Below are 23,377 nucleotides of genomic sequence, written 5' to 3' on the forward strand. Positions count from 1 at the left end.
CCAGGATCTCTTCCTTAAGTCGCGTAGTTGATTTATCAATCAACTACGCGCACCATCTGGCGGTACAAATGTGCAATCACACAAGATATCCTTTATTAATTTATTGAGACAGTATACAAAATAACGTCATAGAAAATCAAACTGAAATTGAAGTGCACAACATGTAAATGACTTGACGGCCCTAAAGGTTAATTTAATAGCATGAGTTCTACAAACTGCGTTGAAATAAATAAATATAAATTACATGACAGATTGCAATTCATAATGAAAAAGGACAATTCTTATAAGGCACACCTGATATCCTACATGTACCTTGCACAAAATAATTGGCATTTCCATATGTACAAAAAACGGTTTAATTTCCATCTTGATAAAGGGAAGCAGCATTTCTTTGACATTATTTGATAATATAATATTTTCAACAACCCTGTCACAAAGTAAATGCTCTGCAAACAACCAAAGTTTTACAGCATTGATAAAAAAATGGTCACCACAGTGATATTGTTTAGGTTTGGTCCAGATAACGCACAACAGTGTAACATGTGTGACACTAATATTCATAAAAAGAAACCATACACTTTACAGCAAATTGATGTAATCAAGAATTATCTACAGGGCGTTTACTAATGCTAAATGCAAAAAGCTGAAAAGCCAATTTGGTTAAATCAGGACCTGACAAACAGGGCAGATGACAAAACAATGCCCCTAAAGCTAGGCCACTTCACACATTCAAAATGCCTGCATAGTCTCAGCTTTGACTCATTTCTGACAAAACTAATATATAAAAAAATAATCACAAATACATGTTGAATAACAGAATAACAGAGGCAATGATTCTGACAATAGATGAAAAACATTGTGTTAATATTGCTCTTGAATTCAACTTTCATTCAAATACCTAGACTAAACAAAGACCTGCTGCCTTTGTTATCGAGATGGTTGGAATATCATAGTCAACATTTCTGAATATGTACATGCAAGTAGTGGTTTAAAAAGGTTTGTTAATCTTGCAATTTAAATGTCCCGATTGGATAAACACTCATGTGTGTGTGTGTGTGTGTGTGTATATACAAAACCATTGTAAACATATTGCTATACAATGTGCATTTTCATTTCATGGAAGACTATACAAAACACAAAATAAATAGTTAGTTGTTATTAGTCCAGTACAGAGATGAGTTCTGCATGCATGGTCCAACTCTTTTGTGATTTCCTTGCATTAAAAGCTGGAAAGCATTAATCCAGAGCGTTTTCATTACAGTACTACTCAGTGCTTGCAAAACTGTTCATGTGTGGAGACTGGAGAGTGAGACTATGCATGCACATATACACAAACTTAAAAGCCCACGTAAAGGGCAATTGATCAGGTTAAATGCACTGGCAACCCTTATCACTCAGCCTGTAACACATTCAGATGTTACAAATATATTGTGTGCATCAGCAAAAAAGTACCACACAAACATTGCAGAAATCTGGTCACTATGCGATCAGGCTGGTTTTTAGAATTATAGCTGGTAGACTTGCATATCGGCACATGAACATTTACACTTACACAGACAGCTGTAACATAATAAAAAAAATATAAGTCTTGATATGCTAGCATAAGGAACTTAGTATATACAAATGCTGGTAAAGGTGACAAAATAAGTTTTAAACGTTGCAAATTCATAAGACCTGGATAGTTTGCCTTTCAAGGCCAAATAGAATTCTGCTTTCTCATCCTATAAATAGTACACTAATGCCCATATAAAAAACAATATTTTTGTTCATTTTTTTTGTTTTCTTAAAAAAAAGATAAGAAAATTAATCCTATACAAAATAAGAAAATACCCATATCAAAAAGGAAGAAAAAAAGAAAAATCCTTTAGCTGTCTAAATACACAGTGTGCTAATGAGGGAACGGGTTTGGGAGAGAAGTCTGCCACTGGAGACAAAACCAGGTGGGTGCCATTGACACCCCTAGGGGGCGCTAAAAACTATTACCAGGCCTCTTTCATCTCCTCTGGGAGCGGAGAAGGGAGGGTGCTGGGAAGATGGCTGTCGATTTGTGTGGGCACCAGAGTCTCCTGTTTCTTGGAGCTGCAGCAGGGCTTGAAGAGACGGGGGTCGATGATCACCTCGCCGAACCGGCCCTTGTAGACAATACCGCAACACACCTTCTGTCTGCAAGGAACAAAAACCAGAATTTCTGTCACATGCATACTGATCAGCTGTGGTTTGTTCAACATTTCCCCTCCTGTCTCCCACATTACACAATGCTGATGGGAACCTGACACATACCTTTTCCAGTAAGAGCGGTCCAGGAAGGAGAAGGCAGAGGGAGCAGAGCGTCTCTGTTTTGATTCAATATCTGAGCAGTCATCAGACTGGTTACTGTAGCTGGGTGACTGGGATGGAGACAGGCTGGAGGTGGTGCTGTGAGCATCAGAGTCTAAACACAAAGAGGTTTTATTGTTATGCTTCCAGAAATATTCTACAGTCAACATAAATGTAAACAATATCATAATGTGTAGCTAAATGAAATTAAGTGAGGATTTAATAGTCTTTTAGTTTAGATGTTTCGAAATAACATAATAAAATGACTAACTTTGACGCTTGAACTTGTGAAGCTTCTTCAGTTTGCTTTTTCTCTTCCCATCACTGTTCTTCATCTTCTTAGGTTTGGTCAGCTTGAAACCAGGCCCAGCCCTTGCATCCACAACATGGTTCCAGTTCTTTTTAGAACCATTTGGCAGTTTTTTCCATCTCTTCACCAGCAAGACACATGCATTGCAGATATCCCCCACACGGTCCTCTGACAACCTACATTAACAACAGTTCATGAATCTATTAGAACACCAAACAAATGTCACATGGCTCAACGTGCACATGTTCCGAATTCATGTTGAAGCCTTTTTCCTCTCTCCATTTTCACTGCACTGGAGGAAACAGGTGTAAGGCTTCTGCTGAAAAACATCCCAGCACGGTAAACATTGTGATGGACAGTACAAATTAGATGAGACATTCGGCACACCAATGAAAACCCTACGCCAAAAACTCACCCAAAACATAGTCTGAAAGTTTCTTCATATCGACTGCTGTCTGTGAAACGAGAACTGGACGACTTGGTCTTGCAGATGCAACATCCATCATGACTGCGGTAGATCTTCGACTTGTGGAAACCAAACATGTTCGCATGTAGTTATCAAGTGTTAAACCTGTAGATAATGTGACGAGTAATGACAACGATTAGAAATATTGTCGTTAATTACGCAGTACATTGATACAATACACTTGCAACCTGCGTATCGAATGTTTTCGACGGGTGGAAAGGGGGCGGTCACCTCCTGCGCTCAAAACATTTCTACTAAAGGGCAGTAACATTTGAATGCGAATACGAAAGTGAATGCATTCAAGTACACATTTGTAGTTCAAATTGTCACCAGAGTTATTTAAAAATATAAAACGTACAAAGTACTTGTAATAGTTAATGTAATGTTGTGATTTTAACCAGTTTTTAGTTTCCTAGACCTGTGTTACTAGACCGTCTACTGTAGTACCCTAGCCTACCCGAGAATGCACATTTTGAATGCAGCTCGCCGAATAGCGCGAAAGAAAACTGAAGCAGAACTAGCAAGGCTTATTTCACACTTTAATAAAACAGCCAGCACCATTCACACCCAGGGTTTATTTAGTGGTTGCAGATCAACAGAACCCTATGTTTTCAAACTTAAGATAGGTAGCGTAGCGTCTCATCTGGCAACCCATGACGCCATCGTCAGAAGCTAGTACTAGCGGCAGCTATCTTGAACTTGGTCCGTTGATTACCAAGGATGATAAAACAACGCGTCGAGTTGCCATTAGTTTATCAAACCGATTGTAAAACTGTTAATACATTGCGTCGAGCATTTATTTCAGGTTTAAATTGAAATGCTAGAATCGAAGTTGGGTTTCTTCTGACGCCAGTGCGGGAATCCGAAACAAAAAGCGGGGAAGTGGCTAGCGCAATCTGAAGTGAAGAAACAAAAAGCTACCGGAGCTACTCATAAAATGTAAGGCATGAGTCATTTTCTACATTTGAATAATTGTAAGTGGCACTATAATTAAATTAACAGGGGGAATATTTATAACAAGATACATTACTCCCCGCATTTAAATTCAAACTTTCGCCCACTAAGAGCGCCAAATAGCAATATGCCTTTTTGTTGTTAGCTAGCTAGCATGAGTGCTAGCTACCACGCCACGCTCCACACGTCCACGCTCTCCCATTGTTGAATGCATAGGACGTCTGACTTGAACACAGCAACATAGTGCGCCAGATCACATTTGAAATGAGACATGCTTAAATTTCAACATCATAGCCATTTTACTGTTAGAATTAACTACATGTAAACCTGCAAGGAATTACAAAAGGACTTACCGAACAAAAACTTTGAATCTTCGCCGTATTCTTTTTACACACTGCGCATGCCTTACTACTACTGCATAGTGCATACAGCTGGGATCATTAGCATAAAAAACATGGAAAGGAGACGTTTAATCGTTGAAACGCCATATAAGGAGTGTAGCGTTCTCGTTTAAACGAAGATTCAACCAATGGACGCTCTCTGTGCATGGTATTTAATAATGCTGCATGCTGGGAGGTGTAGTGCAGACTGTGGCACTTGACTATTGTACACACCTCATTCCATGACTCGACATCCCAGAAACCTTTTAGTCAATGAGAATCAGAAAAAAAAGCTTTAAAATGGCGCGAATGAGTTTGTTTACATTTTGAACCCGCTGCTGTTACTACAGTGTCTCATCTGTACTAAATGTTGTTTGGGAACTTGTAATAAAGTATTAGTGACTCACATTAAGTATTTATTTCAGTTTTGAGATGCATGATTGTGTATGTAAGTCTTGGTTCTTCCTACCCGTTAGTAGATTGTAACTCGAAAATAAATAGCACTAACTGCAAAAGTAATACACAGATTAAATTCATTTCTGTAATTTTATTCTTTAAATTTTTTTACACTGTACACAGTTGCTCACTTAGTAAACACTACATTACATGGCTATGTCAATAAATGTACAATTACAGTATTGAAAAACAAAAATATATATCTCCCGAAAATGCTCATGTGGATCTTACATGAACCAGTACAACACAATCAATCCAGACATTGTTGGCACACAGGAAAGACATCCTTCACATCTAAGGACACACTGCACTGTTTGCATTGATCATATGCTGCACAGTCATATATATGGAGAAGGTTGTATAATTAGAATCTATTTTTCCAGCTTCTCCTTTTTTGTGTGTGAAGTGGATTGATATTGCATAGCAGAAATACCAACAGTTCAGAGGGTAGGGGGGTTTGCTTCTCAATAATGAATGTGGCTTCATTTAGCAGCCAAACGTACCGCCCTTTGGCCCCGCTGACCTCAGCTGCAATGATCAAAACATTCCCAGTCCACATTCTGTGTTGCCAAAGAATCGAATCCAATATCTGTTCTAAGAAAAAGTCTTTAACGGGGGTGTCATAATTTCAACTTCTGATGGACTGATGAAATGCAACCTACTGTACTGTAAAGTGAAGATGTTAACCTGCTGGAAATACACAGCGCAAGACCAAGCTGAACAAGAAGTGGGGAATGAGTTATTTGGAGTCGACAAAGTTCCACTAGTTTAGAGTTATTTACATCAAGGCTATGAGTCACTTTTCACCAAACAATGGCAAGGATAACTGCTTGAGAGTCACATGTGAAACAATAACAAAGGCCTTTTGCTCCTCAAATTCAAAACAATTGTGCATCACAAGCATATCAGTTACATCGTCGTCTTGGGAGGACCACCCCAGGCCTTGTTAACCCATAGAAAAGATTTGCATACTACTGTACATCCAAGGATCGACCTAACATTGAACACTGTTGTGTCGATGTAGGTGAATCAGTTGTTCACACAGCAGAACAAATCTCTCGTCATTTTATATATACTTATAAAGCATACTTCTACTCATTTGCTTCAAGCTCTGCATTATGACATTGGAATTATATTGACAACAGAGCAAGCAACTTGACAGACATATCAAAATAATACTGTTCTTCGTCGAAAATATATTAACAGTTTTTGTTCCTTTTTTTCCATCTTAAATATAGCCATTGTCTGCAGTTCACAAAAACAATGAAAATATTTAGCTTTCAATATAACAGCTTAGCACAGGCGGTTATTATCTTCAACAATGTGGAAATCATGGATCATAATAGAAAACATACTTTTAACATCTAACAGCAACATTGTTGAGGATAAAAAATAACACATTTTGAAAGGCTCATTGCACTTCATATATGATAAATGTAACAGTAGCTTTAATATAAGCCAGAAATCTCCTTTGTTCAAGTCTCTTTACACATAAAAAAAGGTTAAATAAACTCTTAGTGGTCCCCAACAGTGTCCTGGGTCAGGTCCAGATGGCGAGAGGCCTAGACACCGACGCCTTTGACAAGCGAAGCCTCCAAGGTGATGTTGAAATCCTGTAAAGTCTGCAGCACTCTGATCAGAGAATTCACCAATGAGTGGTCTTTAATCAGAGCAGTGTCTTCATACATCTGGGCTGTGATTGGACAGTCGGCGAGCAGCGCGATCCAGTGGTGCAGTAAATGGTCCCTAAGAAGAGACAGAAAGATGCAGTTAGTCACACGGCCGAGGTGGGCCTTTCTGGGTGAGTCACGCCTATTGAAGATCGAGGACTGGAAGGGCTCATGCTTTGTCGTGAGGATCTCTTGTGTTTCGAGGGGCATGTCCTGTCTTGTCTGTTGCACATCCTTTCATGATTTAAGGGAGAGGGCATTTCATTGAAGTCACCTGCAGGTGTATTATCAGTATAAATCCTGCTCTTACACAAAGGATAGAGAAAGAAAGCTGGAGACGCATCCACCCACACACACACACCCACGGTATGTGAGAGAATAACAGGAGGTGGAGGGAGGGGCAGTTATTAGGACAGGAAGGGATAACCCACTCAGTTTCCACTTTCATAAACGGAAGAAACAAGAAGAAAAAGAAATACCTAAAAGTAGATAAGAGTATATTTCTCTTGAATTCGTTTTGGGTCTATCAACCTTTTTATATGAAGGTAACTCTTTCCTAGCTTGTGGATAGCATATATACCTATATGTCTGATATGAGCAGAGCACAACCATTGTTGATCCACCGGGAATGCAAAGCACAGCTCACCTGGCACCCAGGCAGACAAGCATCTGGAACTTTCCATCTTTGCCTATGTTTCTGGACGTACTGTTGATGGCACGCATAAAGCGACAGAAATGACGAACTCGGGTCTGCCAGTTCTCATCTGGAGTCACCTCCCGCTGCTCTGCACTCTCAAAGTACCCTTGGGATTTCTCTGTGAAAGAAGAAATCAATTACAGAAATATACAAATGAGTGCTTCGACCGGGAATGTTAGGATGTAGGATTATGCATACATAAACATGTATCAGAGAATCTACCTAAGAAGTCCCAAATGAAGACGTTCTTGAAGAGGCGTGGTGACTTGAAGCCATGCTGAAACACCTGCTCCAAAGCCCAGACCAGGCCGTACTCCCCACATAGCAGGAGAGTCAGACTTCCCCTCTGTACAGTGGGGAAACGTAGACACATAAATAACGTATGAACATACAGTGCCTTCGCAATGCAGGGCAGACCAACGTCTCACAGCGACGACGTGATGAATAATAGAACCACAGGCTGGAGTCTGTCTAGTCTGGGCAATTCTACTGGGTCTGTCTCACCTCCTTCTCTGGCTTGTGGAAGTGCTTCACAATCCCATTGATGGCCTCGCCTACCCCCTCCTGTATTTGACCTGTGTTCAACTCTGGATGGGAAAGAAAGAGACAGACAACATCGGTCACAAGTCTTTTCTGGAACATTCTAAATCTATCCAGAACTTTTTTTCTTCTTCGACAGATACGGCCATATTGGACTGAACAACGTTAGACAGACGACATCCCTTCTGATGTTGTGCAGTGCATGCGTTGGGTTACTCACTTGGTTTGCTGTTTGGTGAGATGGTGACAAACCTCCTGATCATGCCGGGGGACTGCTGCATGGGGGGGGTGCGACACATGCGCTCGTCGTTCTCCGTGCTGGGGGTGATCAGCTCTCCTACTAGGATCCTCTCCAAACTGCCATCGTCCACCCCCTTACCCAGCCACCGGCCACAGGGGAATCTGCCCAAATAAGCATGCACGCACACACACACACACACACATACCATACACACACATAACATACACACATACCATACCCAAACACACACCATAGCCACGCATCCACACAAACACAGTAATCCATCGCTACAATCTCAATCATCTCACAGGAACTATTTTATCCAGGTGCCTGTTTAATGTATTCATCCACGCCAGTCCTGCGGTGGCTACCAGATGTAGCACTTACTTGTAAGCATGGCCGGTGATCTCATTTCGGACCATGACACACTCCACCAGCCACTTGGCGTACAGCCCTGAGTTATCATGGCCCATCTGAACTGTAGTCAGCTTGCCCAGATTTTGGCACTGTGGGAAGGGAGAGGAAACGATGTCCGGTCAGTGGGATAATTAGTCACCAATATTGCAAAGGCACCCCGCATATCCTCGAACAGATGCGAGGACCCACCTCGAAGGTGATCTCCAGTGTGTTCTTTGGGACCTGGAGCACCCCAGTCTCAGCCAGCTCCCCCGACACACACACCCAGGGGTTTGCTGTGAACATGGACCCCCCTAGCTTCTTGCTGGGGATCACCAGCACGTGATAGGGGATCACTGTAGGAAAGGTGAAGAACATTCTCAAGGTCACTTCCAGTTGACTCTAAAGCTATAGGCTGGGTCTGACCGTGAGATATTCAAGTCAGTAATAGTTCAACAGTTGAATAAGTCATAAGCAGCCTGTGTTCTGCGAAGAAAAAGTGGTTTGGAGAGAGTTGGAACAGTTGACGGTTATATGACACGAATCAGTTCTATGTTAAGACATGGCTGCCACTCACTGATGGTGGTGAAGACATTCGTGAAGCAGAAGTAGTCCACAGCATTGAAGGACAGGAGGTGGTAGAGGAACTGCTCCTTCTCATCATCGCAGCGCAGAAAAGCATAACGCTTGTAGAGTTTCCTGCAAACGAAACAAATCGAATCAACCAAACAAACGATCACATGGATGACTTCCTGTCATACGTGTCATCCGCAAGCATATGTGTCAGTTCAGGCAGAAAAAGGTGCTGATGAATCGGTGGTATTGTTAGTAAACAAAAGCAGAACAGAGATGGAGAGGTCATCACAGAAATGAGGAACACCCTCAGCATGACCCAGTTTCCCAAGCAAACCTCATCAATAATGAAGACATCTGTAAATGTTTCATTGTGAATTGTACCGGGAGGTTTTGATATTTCAAAAGGGACTCATATATTATTCATGCTTAGTTGTCAGACACGAGGTTCATTTAATCCATGATATGTAACAATCCAGGGTAACATTTGGTCAGCTTTGAATGGAGTCTAATTTCTCATCTTTGGATGGAGTCTAATGGCTTAGTTATGAATGCAACCTTCAATTGGAAATATGAGAGAAAAAGGCTGCTTGCCAACGGAAATGTCAAGGCAGCGGATGCTAACAGCAGCAGCGTTTGTTTAGCGTGTACGTGGGCGTTGCCTTGGTGGTTGCCCCGGTAGCGCTCACTTGGTCAGCTCGTGGTCGGACAGCAGCTGCTTGAGGTGCCTGGAGAGCAGCTTCTTCTCCATGGAGAGACGCACCCACGCCCTGGCCTTGCCCACGTCCGTCTTGATCTCCCCGATGTTCTGGATGTGCCTGCGCAGGTGACAGCAAAGCCACCGTCAGACGACCGGAGCAACGCACGCAGGCAGCTCAGCCTGGATTCCAGAGCAGGATGGAGGACTGGGGGGAGGGGTGAGGGGAGGGGTGAGGGGAGGGGGGGGGTACCCTATCCTACCCAGACTCCCTGGTGTCTGGGCCAGTCTCCTGTCATAGCCCGCGGCCACGGTCGTGCCTCCCGTATCCAGACGCATTCCCTTCCACTCCACCTCTGCCAGGGAGCACTCGCTAAGTGCTCCCCAACCTGTCACCCCCATCCCCCCTCACAGCCCCCTCCCTCACGCACATTAACCCACTTTCCCTCCACACATTCTCCCCATGGCAACAGTGCAAAATATCAACACAGGACACAGCAGATGGGTCATGTATGTGTCTACTGTACAACCTGCACTTAACACACCTATCGGCAGGCTAGCATTATATAGCCTAGCATGATATAGTATGGAAATGAAACCAATGTATATCCGTCCAGACTGTTAATAATGTACATTTTGTGGCAGCAACGTCTCTGCTCCTGCAGCGTGTCAGTGTGATTGTGCAGGAAAAAGGAGCCTGGTGTTGTTGTGTGTGGAGCGAGACGTGTGCGTGAGCAGACATTCCAGTCCAGGGTACTCTGCCTCCTCGTGATCCCCCTCCTCCCCCTCCCTGCCCCCCGGGGGGCCAGACGGCGGGAGGGGGGGGGTCTGGTAATCAGGCTGGAAGTAACGTGCCGTTGCACAGCTCCAGACCTTGCCTCCCTCACAGCGCCCCGGGAACGACCTTTGAAACCGGCCCGCGCCATTGGCTGTTGGAGGTGCAGCACACAGACGCGACGGAGCTGTCTGCTCTGTACACACGCGAGCAAGAGCACAGACTCAGACAAACACGCTCAGGTCGGTGTTTAGCCTTAAAGTCAATAGGACTATTACTGTGAATGTATGTACAGTTCCTACTTATAAATGACAAAATCCACTCAGTGGTCAAGTTTCTGTCCTTTTCCCCCTCAAACATAGTGATAAAACGATAACTGTTTGGCAAGTTTCCAGCATTCCACCACAAGATGTCAGTAAAACCGTGACAGCGACTTCTCGAAACCCATCACCCCCCCATACTGCTTTAGTGAAGCTCTTTAGAATCAGCCGCTGTCACTTGCTTGGTGAGGAGCGGGGAGGAGCCTCACCTCATATCCTGGATCAGGGAGACTTTGAGGGGCGGCATGGCCGAGCCGGCGTCCGATTTACGTCTCTCTGTGTTGTGGATGAGACCTGTGGAGAGAGCAGGGGTCCAACTTGACTGATCCTTGTGGGGGAAACTGCACTGTGACAGTTAGCAGCTACCGACGACTAAATAGACCAAATGTGAAGAGATGGGGCCAGAGGAGGGGAGAGCGAGGGGTCTAGTCAAACGTGTGGGACCTGTGAGGATGGACGGAGGTGCGGGCTCACCTGGGGGACCCAGACACCCAGGCGTGACTTCCTTCTTCTCCTTGCTCTCCTGGTAGTGGAGCAGGTGGGACCACAGGGCTGATTTACCCTGAGCGCAGAGACAAACAGGCATGGATGTGCGTGTTCGGATCGTGACGTGCGAGTGTGTGCGGACTTTGTGTGTGTGTGTGGTGCGTGTGCGTACCGACCTGTTTGACCTGCAGCCCGTGGCTCCAGATCCTCTCCAGCAGGTCACAGAGGCTGGCGATGAGGGTGTTCTCCTCCACGCCTGTGATGCTCACCTCGCCGTGGCCCAGCTCCACCGCCTCCCGGCCCATCTTCTCCACCAGCATCCGCTTGGTCTGCACACACACACACACACGTTCAGATATCGGGTTCGACGTGGACTATATCCATCTTCTGGAGCTTTGAATTCCTCTTCCCCCACGCCATTCCGTCTGCGGCGGGCTGCTCCGTCTGCAGTACCTTGTTGCGGCACTCCTTCAGCAGGCCTTCCACAAACTTCCAGTTGGTCTGGGCGATGACCGAGGGGGAGAGGTTGGACAGCTTGGGCTGCCTGATGGTGGTGCCCAGGTTCCTGGCCTCCTGGATGTACTTCTGGTAGCACACAAGGCAGAGAGGGTCAGGGGAGATGGACAGCTAAGGACAGGAGAGGATACACCTTGACGGGGGAGGGGGGCCGTCGGGGCGGCTCAGTAGTCATCACACACACACACAGGAAGATGGCAGTGGGACACCAACCATCCTAAGCTTTCAGACTAAAGTGTCTGTCTAAAGGGTAGCTGCTACAATCTAAAGGGAGGAGAGGTGCTGGGTGTTGGTTGTATTTTTCAGACCTATCTGTTTGGCACTGTTAAATAGCCAGGCCGTACACTGGAGGATCATGGAGGTCATCATTGGGAATATGACTCACTCTGATACTGAATATGTACAGTGCTTTTCTCTGTCCTTTAAAATCCTCCATGGGTCCAAGCACTGCTTTCCATCACATATTCAGAATAACCCTGAATAGTAACCCTCAACACGAAAAGTTATCCTAACTATCTATAAATATGTGAGGAAAAGGGTTGGGGTTGGGGGGGGGGGGGGGCGGCGGCGGTGACGACCACATGGGGGGAGGGCCATGTGGGCGTGGTGTGAGGCTCAGGCCCCACCCACTACCGACACATACCACGTCGACAGTGACAGACTTTAGACAGGGCCTGAAGGACTGGGACAGCCAGTAGTAGTCTAGAAACAGCAGGAGCTGGAGGCACTCCACATGCTGGGAGCGTGTGTGAGGGGAGAGAGAGAGCGACAGAACGAGGGTGAGAAACAGACCGACAGTGCATGGGAGAGATAGGGGTGTGACAGGCAGCAGAGGGGCGAGAGAGAGATAGAGAGAGAGAAAGAGAGAGAGAGAGAGAGAGAGAGAGAGAGAGAGAGAGAGAAAGAAAAGAAAGAGAGAGAGAGAGAGAGAACAAAGGCAGAACCCACTCAAGAAAGCCATCAAATGTCCACTTCAAAGAGCAAAGAACACACGTGAATCATAGAAGTGACAACCGAAACCAAACAACACAAAACAGCAGGCCGTGAGATGCGTGCGAGGCCGGTCTAACCACCGGTGCTGGCCAGCCCGAGCAGCAGAGGGCGCTGTGGGCTCATGACCGCTCACCTCTCGCTGGTCGTTGTCCAGGTACAGGTGTTCAGCGTGCTGCTTCTGTCTGTCCTTCCTCCTCCACTGAGCCGGGGCGCTCCGCTTAGCCCACCTGCGACACAACACCGTGTTTGGTTCATTTCAGATGACGTTCAAAGCTTATCACAGTGTCAATAAAAACAAGTGATACCGGCCGTCACAATGCTAGCTCAAGGTTTTTACACATTATTTTGTCTTCTCATCACTACTCCTACAGGACAGGAGAGCTAGAAGTATGTGTTTTGGATTGTTTCTGGTGTGGGTGCTCCTGTGTTGGTGGAGGGAGCGAGGTGCTGACTTGTTGCTGGTGGGGCCGGTGGAGAGGACGTCAGACTGCAGCCGGGGGAAGAAGCCCTGCTCGTAGCGGCCCTGGCCAATCTTCATGTCCAGCAGGTGGGGGTGGAGGGCCGTGTGGTCGATCTTCATCATGCGCATCTCAATGGCCTTCTCTGGGGGGGAGAAAGAGGAGAGAGAGAAAGAGAGGGAGAGGGAGAGGAAGAAGGAGGAGAGACAAAGAGAGAGGGAAAAAGAGAGAAGGTGAGGGAGAAAGCGAGAACCAGAGACACAGAAAGGAAGACAGAAAAGAGAGAGAGAGAGAGAGAGAGAGAGAGAGAGAGAGAGAGAGAGAGAGAGAGAGAGAGAAAGAGAGAAAGAGAGAAAGAGAGAGTGAGTGAGACAGATGATGGTGAGATACTTTGAAAGGGAGTTGATAGCCCCATTATCAGCATCATCACGGGATATTAAAGAGTCTTATGTCACCGTTAACCCACTCCACTGAGAGAAGCTGGTGTGAGTCACACAGCAAGCACTGAGCCCTCGACCTGCTCCTCACCCCCCCCCACACACACACACACACGCACACACACAGCAGCTGCACCGAGGCTTCTCTGACCGACCTGCTCCTCACCCACACACCTTCATGCTGTGAGCAATCGCCACTCAATCCCCATCACCACCATCACACATGACACTGGCTAAGTGCCGACACAGAGTCCTATTATCCCGGGCGAGCACAAACACAGACCGAGGCATAGCGTCAACGTTCAGAGAAGAATTGAGCAGCCCAAACAATAAGGCTCGGATTCCTTCGACTCGGCCACTGTCTGAGTCGCCAGCATGAGAGCTAGTGAAAGGTTATCCACCCAAGAAGAAAGTGGCGATGCAAGAACATGACCCCACCACCAAGTCAAGTTACAGAAACAAGGTCAAATGATTTACTAGCTTCGTCATTGTGGCTCTCTAGACCAATGGGGTGAGGTTGGGGAGCGACAAAATCGACTTTCTCATACCGCTTTTTAAGGTGTTTATCTGAAACAAGAACAGTCATGAATCGTCAACAACCAAAGACAACAGGACAATATGACCCCCCCCCCCCCCCCCCCCCCCCCCCCCCCCCCCACACACACACACTATCCTGGCATCGAGTCTGATTCCAAACCTCCCTGTATTTACACTGGCTGAGTGAAAGTGTGCGTCTCACCAGCCTCGTCGACGCCGGTGCACTTCTGGTACATGGAGGTGCGCAGGGTGGGCGTGCGCACGTTCAGCATGCGGATCTTGTCGACGCGCGCGTCAAACACCCTCAGTGTGTGCTCCTTGTCCTCGTCGTCGTGGCACAGGATCTTAATGTCGATGAAGGAGGCGAACATCTGGGTCTCCAGGAAACGGGACAGGAAGGGCAGGTAGGGCTCGGGCTGGTCCGACAGGAAGGAGGCCTGGAGAGGACAAAAAAGGGAAAAGGTTGAAACCAGGTGAACTGAACTGTGCGTCGAAGAAGGAAACTCCCAGGATCAGTATCAAAACGTTTCGAGGAGGCTCACCTTGTCGAAGTTCTGCATCTGCTCCCGGTTGGTGAACCAGGACTCCTTGTCCTGGCTGGGCTGGATGACAAACACCTCGTAGTCGGCGAACATCTGGGTGAAGCGGTTGGAGAAGACCTCCCGTACCTGGATGTTGAGCTGGTGCATCCTCAGTTCCTCCTCGTCACACTGGGCCCTCGGGTCCTTGTTCCCACTGGCGTCGTCCTTCACATCCAGCTGGATGACACACACCACACACACACACACACACCACACACACACACACACACACACACACTCACACACAGACAAACAGACACGCACACATTCACATACACAGACAGACAATAGGTTATAGAAAGATGGAGAGAGCAGTGAGTGTTATTGTTCCGGGGGAACCTTTTGTCTCGTATACTGCACTGAAGCCACGACAGTTCTATACAGCAGAACGTTCGAGTATCAACACAAACATTCCTGCGATTAAGAGCAGAGGACACACGGTAGGTGATGATGTGTAGGAAGTCGCATTCCCTGGTCTCCTTCGCGTTATCTTTTCTCAGTATGAACACTGCATACCAGAGAACTGATAGGGCCATGGGAAAGGAAGTCTGACACAGTTGCTTGATTTATGGACCAAGACCCAAACAAATTTAAACGGAAAAACATTCCCGAGTTGAAATGTCACCCTGTCAACAGCTCTTACCGGGCCTGTGACAGAGCGCAGAGCCACACCCACACTGTCCCCTAATCCTTTTCACGAGGTTGACGTTTCATCCATTTGATTGAGCAGGTGCCTTTTCCTCATGTCAACAACGTGACACCTCTGGCCCTTTCCCCATGACTCCGCTACAGCGGGGGACCTCACGACAGGGGCACGGCCTCCAGTTGTAAACAGGCAACCTGGATGGGGGCAATCTCTTCAGGGAAAGCTAATATTCCCCACCGATCCATAAGCTGCCTAGGGCCCAGAGATTCGATGAGACGGGAGGCGGAGCGCCCCTTGTTGTTTATCCATTCATCAGCGAGGCGAGGGGATTCTGCGGGAGCGCTACGATCTATCACCGGCTGCCCTCTGTGTCGTGTTCCGACCAGATGGCAATTAGGTTGCGTAACACCAGCCAATTTTCAGTGCTGACGGCAACGGAGCAGAGCTCCCCCCGTCGGGGCGCCAAACGGAACACTTTGATCCAGACAGAGACTAAAGCAAACGAGACAACAGCAGGGGGTGTGGGAGACATCTTTGTCGGGTTTTTCTCCCTTCTCCTAACGACCCCCGGCTGTCTCTCTGGCGAGTAACGACGTGCTCCCGTAGGGGAACGTCCTGCCCTCACCTTCTCCAGGCTGACGCCGGTCCTCTTCACCAGGGCCTGCAGCCTGGCGATGGTCTCGTTCTCCCGCAGCAGGTAGGAGTTGAGGGGCGAACCCGCCAGGTTCCCATTGCGCTTGTCGCTCACCACGTCGACGGAGCGGAAGCCTCTGGTCTTGGCGGGGGCCTCGCTGCGGCGCAGGCTGCCTTCGGGAGAGACCCCAAAGTTCATGAGGACCTCGGAGATCTCCTGGATGAACTCCAGCTTGTTGGGGAACTGAGGCAGGTCCTCGGGCAGTTCGATGAAGTGGTTGTCGATGTCTACGAAGCACAGGTTGGCCTGAAATCACATGAGGTGTCTGATTAGGAATGGATATGGGTTATGCGGTAGATAGATAAATAATCGAATGGGAAATGCGCAGGTAGGAGTGTTGGGGTAAATGTATTTCCACATTTGTCCACTAGGTGGACACACAGAGCACACTGTGACTGTGCAGTACAGCACCGACAGTGTGCACTAAGTTAATTAAAACCCCCCCAAAAAAGGTTTAATCTGGTGTTGATATACACTACTCACCGTTGACAGTAAAATGTTCATTTCTGGCATTCATGGCTCAGTGAGTGTATTATGAGGTCAAAATAGCCAATGCATGAATGGAGCAAAATGGAGACTGACAAAGTCATCAATTCACAAATTCTCAGGCTTTTAGCACTGCATCCAAGCTCTACACATTGGACTTGCTCCAGATGTGTAAAAGCTCATTTGGCACGAGGACCCACCGCCCTCCCGGCTTGCGTCAGCTATAGGATGAAAAGCCTACGTACGCACAAGGCATGTGTACAGGAGTACAGCTGCTTGTTTTGATCAACAGTAAGAGCACGGGCACGCCACAACATGATCAAAGACGGCTGTTGTCCGGAGAAAGGACAACCCAACCTTAGGAAATGCTGATTCTATCTATTCTACAGAATTTTATGCAACAACAAAAAAAAACGGAATAACAACTTGGAAACTCGTTTTCCAAAGGACAAGACCGCTAAAGGCTATTGTAATTAAAGTAGTTCTTATCCACCCCCTCCTCCAACACCTCTATTGTGTTTATTTTAAAGAGAAAATAAAAGAGGCTAGATGAAAATGAGGAATAAACAAAGCCGTGGAGAGCCGGGGCTGGTTTGTAATCTGGTTTGAGAAACCCTGTGATTCTCTGTCAAGATTAAGCAATTTCACGCTGTCACACATAAAACAGGCGATGAAGGAGATTAGACAGGCGGGGGTGTCCAGAGGGGAAGCCTCTGTTGCGCATTCTCCACACAACAATCAGATTAGCGACGACTCGCTATTGTTCCTGACAGTCAGCACTTCAAAAGGGTGGGGTGAAGGAACCCGCTACGATGGCGTCAGCCCCGGGTGAGTCTTCCACGTGAAATATGTCGACGTCGGGTGAAGTGAAAACGGCTCAGCTCGAGAGAGCCAGCCGAGGCGTGCGTGCGGAGAGGGGGGAGTGCCGTGCGCGGCTGCTACCTCCTGCGGCAGCTCCAGCTTGGTGCGGTCGTCCTGGCCGTTGGAGTGCAGGCCCATCATGTAGGGCACGGGGGCGTCCAGGAAGTGCAGCAGCGAGGCGGGCAGGATGGGCACGTACACGTGCTGCCACTGGAAGGGGAACATCAGGGCGGTGATGCTCTCCGCCACCGTCATCAGCCTCTGGTAGTCTGGGAAGGAGACGGCAGGGGTTTAAGATGTGCTCGTGTTCATCCTAGTCATTAGATCAGATGTGGCCTTATCTGCTCATGTACTCTATATATATGACATTCTTTCATATCTATATCTATATATATATGTATATGCTCCTACTGTACACTATATTGTGTTCTGATGACAGTCTATGATGTAGTATCTACCTGAGTGTGAACAGTAACACATTTGCTGGCGGTATGTTATCTTTGTTTCCTCCTATTCACTGTCCTCTGACCTTCCTGCCTCGGAGCTACAGTCAGTAAGTGTTGAACTGGCTATTATTCTGTGGATGGAGACTTTGTCCAATCACCCGGTTGTCTATGCTTCTAAGCCTGAACGGACAGACCCACTATTCTAGGTGAGATGGACAAACTGTCTTCCACATCTGTCTCACACACACACACGCATTTAGACACCAGAAGACCATTTATCATCGGAATGTAAGTCAAATATGGCTGACAAGAAAAAACAATTGTGATCTTATTCAGTCCTCATATCATATCTTCCATTATTATCACTGAATGCGCCAGATAACCGTTCCACTTCCTGTCAAGCGCTTCCATCAGGACCCGCTGAGCTCCATTCCTGCTCCATCAGATCACTCAGAGAGCAACATCCACCTGGCTCCCGTTCCACTGTCAAAACAACTCCTCTAGTCCTTCACTTGGCCTTCTCCTGCTCCCAGAACAACCCCTCTCTCCGGGCCTCCCAGAACCCTCCAGGCTATCCCCCTCCCTCCCAGCCACCTCTCCCAGGATGAGGGCTAAGGACTCGGGGACAGGAATACTAATCCAGCCAGTCTGCTTTGACCCTGGACAATAACAACAGGCCCTTTCAGTAAAAAGTAACACCTTGTGACACACACACACACACAGACACACACACACTGATTCATGTATCACGGGCCCTTGACAACAACAGCTAGCTAATCTGGTTGGTAGAAAAAGGCCCTGTTTAATAGGGTCATTCATCAGATCTGCAAGCAGGGGAAATCTAATGAGGCTCAGTGATGATGGAGCCCTCCACTTGTCCTCCACTCTCCACCACCAATAAGGTCACCCCAACCCATCTGAGTGCTCTGCTAACAGAATGAAAGCTCAATATGGGCTGCGGCCAGACATCCAGGGCTAGTGTCCATTGATCCGGTCGGAGAGATGGAAAACACAGCCTTGGTTCAGGGGATTCATGTATGGTATGTGGGAGAGACATTGACCAGGTCCTCGTCATGAAATATGTTGCTATTTTTAGAGCCAGAGCTCATTTTATGTCCTTTTTTGTCGAGAGCATCCTTTGCCTAGGGAACGTGTGTGCGTGTGTGTCACAGCCTTGTCTAATGACACCTTGTCCCTCTGCCAGAGCTGGTTTCATTCTACACAACACCCCTCACACACTCTGCAGTGACGAGCTTGCCGGGAGGAGAGGGAGAGGGAGAGAGAAAAAAAGGATGATGTCACCTCCAACCAATCACAGTCGTCCTGCATCACGGCCATCCTCCTTATCTGCGAAGGTTGCCTAGCAACAGCACAGCATTGCACCTGAAGAGAGCTCCCGTGTAGCCCCCTAGTGTTTTGTAAACAATTTGCCTTCCCTCGTCTCTGTCATGGATCCAACCACCACACCGGCTCCTGAATCCGAAAACAATCTTCCTGCGGTGCCTGTGCTGTGCCCTCGTCAAAGGCCAGGCTCTGTCTGTGACATCCACAAAGCACTGCTCTCACCCTCAGTGGGTCTTCCCACTCGTGCTCTTCCAGGATGGGAATGACGTGCGCTTTGTCTTTGGGAAGCATCAGCAAAGCAAATGCCTATTTCGCTTATTATAAAGTACTGAAAGACTGCTTAGAAATTTTCTGAAAGAAGCAATGTCATAATCCCAAATGCCTGTCATTCCTCACCCTGAACTGTTGAATGTTCCCTTCAGAGGTCTCTCTCTCTCTGTCTCTCTCTCTGTCTCTCTATCCCTTTCTTTCTCTCTCCCTTTCTCCTGCTGTCTTTCTCTCAGTGTGGGCTCTGGGCTGGGTCTGGAGCCAGAGCAGGAACAAAGAAGGACTGATCACAGCCAACAGAGATGGCCCTTCACAGCACACTGCTTAAGACAAGTCTGTTTACCCCAGCTCAAATGCACCCGAAGCACACACACACACACACACACACACACGCACACACACAGTTGTGGTGAAGGGGGGTACATTTCCCCAAGCTGGGAACCACATTGCTTTAATGGAATCACTTGATAGGTTACATAATCGGTCTGAATAAGAGTTCCACTGTACGTACCCAGAAGCCTCTGACCACTCTCAGCCTGAAACCAGAAGAGTTCTTCAACAACATGTATTTATTTATAATCCGCCCATAACGGGAAACGAACGACCTCTCCACAGCACAACTGTAACCGAGTGAACCGCAGCCTAACCGGAAACAGAGACCCCCCCTCGATTCTCAGAACCCCCCCCTAGGCCTGGCTAGGCCTCCGGGGGCCACCCCCTCCCCCACCCCCTCCTCCACCCTCCCCCACCCCTGGTTGGGCCCAGAACCTACGCTGGGAGTAGAGCAGGATCTGGATCTCCAGCAGGGCGCAGGTAAACAGCTGCAGCACGTTCTCCACGCCCAGCAGCTCAAACACCTCCCGGACGGGGAAGTCAAAGAGGGGCAGCTCGGTGGGGCCGGGCCGCTGGCACACCACGGGGCCGTACACGCCCGAGAACTTGAGGGAGCGCCCGGCGGGCGGCAGGGGCACCTCGTACAGGACGTTGTAGACGTAGCTCTCCAGCGGGAGGGGCGGGGGCTGCGGGGAGGAGACGGCGCGGTGCAGCTGCTGCAGGACCTTCCGGCAGGCCTGCGGGAAGGCCATGGGCGCGATCAGGCAGATGCACTTGGAGACGTAGAGGGTGTCGCGGCTGATGTCGTAGGAGTTGAAGCGCTGCAGGCGCGAGATGGCGGGCGCGGCGTGGAGCGCGGGGAGGGGCCGGGGGGGGAGGAGGAGGCCGCGCGGGGCGGCGGCGGGCGGGGGGGAGGCGGGCGTGTGCAGGATGTCGTACTGCTCGGCGTTGTGCATGTGGTAGAGGGTCTGCATGGCGCTGCAGATCTGCTTGCTGGTCACCTCCTCGTAGAAGGTGAGGGCGAAGCCGTAGGTGCGCGAGCCGTCCTCCCGGGTGATGATGAAGGAGTGGAACTGGGGCTCGCGCAGGTCCACCTGCGTCCTGAACGACAGGCCCTTTGGCATACACAGCTGGGGGGGGGGGGGGGGGGGGGGGGGGGGGGGGGGGGGGGGTGGAGAGACGGGAGGGAATGAGACACAGCAGCACCGGGAAGCAGACGTTAGGGCAAGGGTCACTCTGATCGTTGCTCGTTCTAGTGCTCATCGTTCCCCCCCGACAACAAATGAGGGAACGTCGAGTCCCCTTTCCCCCACACTTGACTCACCATGCCGACGGCATCCTGGTCGAAGGGACTCCACTCCACATTCTCGGGGTAGTGCGCTAGAACTTTGGATTTGAAGGTTCTCCGCAGGGGACTCTGCTCAAAATTCTCACCTGAAACACGCAAAGAGAGAGAGAGATAGGGGGGGGTGGAGAGGGGAGAGAGAGAGACAGTCAAGAGGGAGGGCCTACAGGGCGACAAAGGAGCATGAGGAAGGAGGTCAAATCAGAAGCAGGCTTGAGCACAAGACACCCCTCCAGAGGAAACAGGAAGCCAGCAAATGTGTTTCGAAAGAAGGGCCTGTATTGAATCATATAAAGCTGTCAACTACCTCCTGTACTGGGAAACGGAAGACGACAACTGCTAAAATGGCCAGATAGATCATGGCAGATAACGGAGTTTGTGTTTGGCTCCTCTCTGTCAAATTTGGCAGCCATACTTTTGGCAATTCATCCAGGGAATGGTTTTCGTGACAGCTTTAATGACAATACAGCCAATGTACCCACCAAGCGAATCAGACAAACGATCCAAACCAAATCAGTACATTTGAAACCCACAGTGAAGCAGAATTGATGCACACACCAAGACATGATTGAGAAGTCATTTAGAGTGGAGGGGGACAATACACACTGACCAAGCATCACCAGTGCTGCTTGCACTGGCTGAGTGTGAGAGGGGGGAGAGGGAGTGATTGTCAAACAGAACAAACTGATTTATAGAAGCTGCTGAGGACGGTGATAGACAGGAGAGGGGCAGGAAGGAGAGGGCATGAGAGGAGAGGAGGGGAGGGGTGAGAGGAGAGGAGGGGAGGGGTGAGAGGAGAGGAGGGGTGAGAGGAGAGGTGGAGTGGAGAAAAGGGACTCCTGGATTTCCCCACGCCTGTGCAGAACTGAGTCAAAACAAAAACCCAGACAGTACAAATTAACAAAAGTAGAGTGCTGTGAAAGAAGGGGCGCGTGGGGTTAAAGGGGCACAAGCGGAGCTGAGCTCATCCTCTGAGAAAAGGGAGGAGAGGGGGCGCGGGGGGAGGGGGGGGGGGGGGGGTTACCTTCTTCCGCACTCGCCAAGTTCCCTCTGGCCCCATCTCTGAATTTAGTAGCCTCTATATACTGGCATAAAGCTACACAACAGACGAAACAACAGTTAATCACACATGGCTACGACTTCTCAATATGTGCATACCAGTACACACACACCCACACACACACAGACACACACACACACACAGAGAGCAGGATGGCTCTCACTTCCTGCCCCTCGGGTGAGAGAGGCGCTCGGGGAACGTTTCGTCCTTTACGCGTTGTGTGTTGCGTGGAAACGTGGGAGGATATGCTTGCGTGAGCTGGTTGTCTAAACCAGCTGGTTGTCTAAACCAGCTGGTTGGGTTAAGTGCAGGATGGCCAGCGTCCTTGTGTGGTGCAGTGTTCCCTGCCCTTGGGGCCCCTGGTGATCCCTGTTGACAGGACGCTGCTATGGATTATCGGTGGAATAATTAGACATGAGGGAGCGTGGAAGCCACAGAATGAGACTGATGGAAGATGATGTCATCCATGGGCTGCGAGAGAGAGAGTCCTCTTGACATAGATGGCGGCTGCACGTTTAAAATAGATGCAGGTTAATAGGTCGGGACTTTTTGGGGGGTTTGTTTTTAACAATAGGATATTGTGACAAACAAAAAAAAGAAAAAAGATGAAATGCTGTTTTGCCTCTCTCCGAAGCGAGCAGACCTGACGAACGACAATCTCAAGAGCCCTGAGGGTAAACACTGAATCATAGATGTGTGGACACAGTCAGGAGGATGTCAGAGGACTGGCTCCTTTATTCCCAGAAAAACCTTGTGGCGTAACAGAACAGAGATTCTACAGTACTAGCTAAGCATAACATAGGGTTCCTCCCCGAGTCCGCCAGAGATAGACGCAGCTAATGAAATCTGCTCTGCTCCCCTCCATCTCTATGGAGTTAGTGGCTTACTTGTCACCGGCGTTCATGAATCTACAGAGGAAGAAAAAAAAAGAAAAGAAAGAAAACGCAGCAAGGCAGCTGATTCATTCTGTTCCACCCCGCTTTGCACGCCAACACAGACCCTCACGCACGGCGAGGAAGAGCGTGAAGAGGGTTTGTGGATCAGTCTGTGCCATGGCCTGGCTCCAGGCCTCCCCCGGTCCTGCTGTCACGCACGT

The 23,377-nt window shown here is 48.4% G+C and overlaps 2 protein-coding genes across 4 annotated transcripts in view; both read right to left on the reverse strand.

Annotated features, from left to right (window-relative positions):
- Positions 1-85: 85 nt before the first annotated feature.
- sinhcafl (SIN3-HDAC complex associated factor, like) lies at positions 86-4,504 on the reverse strand. Its single transcript, XM_047041299.1, has 5 exons — positions 4,400-4,504; positions 3,042-3,197; positions 2,588-2,802; positions 2,281-2,431; positions 86-2,163 (listed from the first exon to the last, which is right to left on the reverse strand). Exons 2-5 carry the CDS (start codon positions 3,167-3,169, stop codon positions 1,980-1,982), a joined length of 678 nt encoding a protein of 225 aa, XP_046897255.1. The 5' UTR covers positions 3,170-3,197; positions 4,400-4,504; the 3' UTR covers positions 86-1,979.
- A 438-nt stretch (positions 4,505-4,942) lies between these two features.
- Positions 4,943-23,377, reverse strand: part of dennd5a (DENN/MADD domain containing 5A) — a 28,723-nt gene continuing 10,288 nt past the window's right edge. The window contains exons 2-24 of one of the 3 annotated variants that reach the window (XM_047041298.1): positions 22,246-22,317; positions 21,201-21,310; positions 20,316-21,006; positions 17,568-17,755; positions 16,071-16,385; positions 14,761-14,976; positions 14,421-14,655; positions 13,239-13,389; positions 12,920-13,013; positions 12,437-12,529; positions 11,731-11,862; positions 11,454-11,606; positions 11,266-11,353; positions 11,001-11,085; positions 9,689-9,817; positions 9,004-9,125; positions 8,637-8,782; positions 8,418-8,536; positions 8,010-8,191; positions 7,754-7,836; positions 7,472-7,595; positions 7,199-7,367; positions 4,943-6,628 (exon numbers count right to left, since the gene is read on the reverse strand). In XM_047041298.1, the coding sequence (XP_046897254.1) occupies positions 6,445-6,628; positions 7,199-7,367; positions 7,472-7,595; positions 7,754-7,836; positions 8,010-8,191; positions 8,418-8,536; positions 8,637-8,782; positions 9,004-9,125; positions 9,689-9,817; positions 11,001-11,085; positions 11,266-11,353; positions 11,454-11,606; positions 11,731-11,862; positions 12,437-12,529; positions 12,920-13,013; positions 13,239-13,389; positions 14,421-14,655; positions 14,761-14,976; positions 16,071-16,385; positions 17,568-17,755; positions 20,316-21,006; positions 21,201-21,310; positions 22,246-22,317 (3,881 nt within the window). In that variant the 3' untranslated portion in view covers positions 4,943-6,444. Of the gene's footprint in view, positions 6,629-7,198; positions 7,368-7,471; positions 7,596-7,753; positions 7,837-8,009; positions 8,192-8,417; positions 8,537-8,636; positions 8,783-9,003; positions 9,126-9,688; positions 9,818-11,000; positions 11,086-11,265; positions 11,354-11,453; positions 11,607-11,730; positions 11,863-12,436; positions 12,530-12,919; positions 13,014-13,238; positions 13,390-14,158; positions 14,249-14,420; positions 14,656-14,760; positions 14,977-16,070; positions 16,386-17,567; positions 17,756-20,315; positions 21,007-21,200; positions 21,311-22,245; positions 22,318-23,377 lie in introns of all 3 variants that reach the window. The other 2 variants (XM_047041296.1, XM_047041297.1) reach the window with 2 other exon arrangements.

Source organism: Hypomesus transpacificus, chromosome 19 (assembly GCF_021917145.1).
Source record: "Hypomesus transpacificus isolate Combined female chromosome 19, fHypTra1, whole genome shotgun sequence".
Taxonomy (NCBI): Eukaryota; Metazoa; Chordata; class Actinopteri; order Osmeriformes; family Osmeridae; genus Hypomesus; species Hypomesus transpacificus.

Bases quoted from the DNA above. Each gene is read 5' to 3' on its own strand.
- sinhcafl (XM_047041299.1), bottom strand. From the start codon at position 3,169: ATGTTTGGTTTCCACAAGTCGAAGATCTACCGCAGTCATGATGGATGT. The intron at 2,803-3,041 runs GTGAGTTTTTGG...TTGTTAATGTAG, and splicing joins ACTTTCAGACTATGTTTTGG to GTTGTCAGAGGACCGTGTGG. The intron at 2,164-2,280 runs GTATGTGTCAGG...TGTTCCTTGCAG, and splicing joins GACCGCTCTTACTGGAAAAG to ACAGAAGGTGTGTTGCGGTA.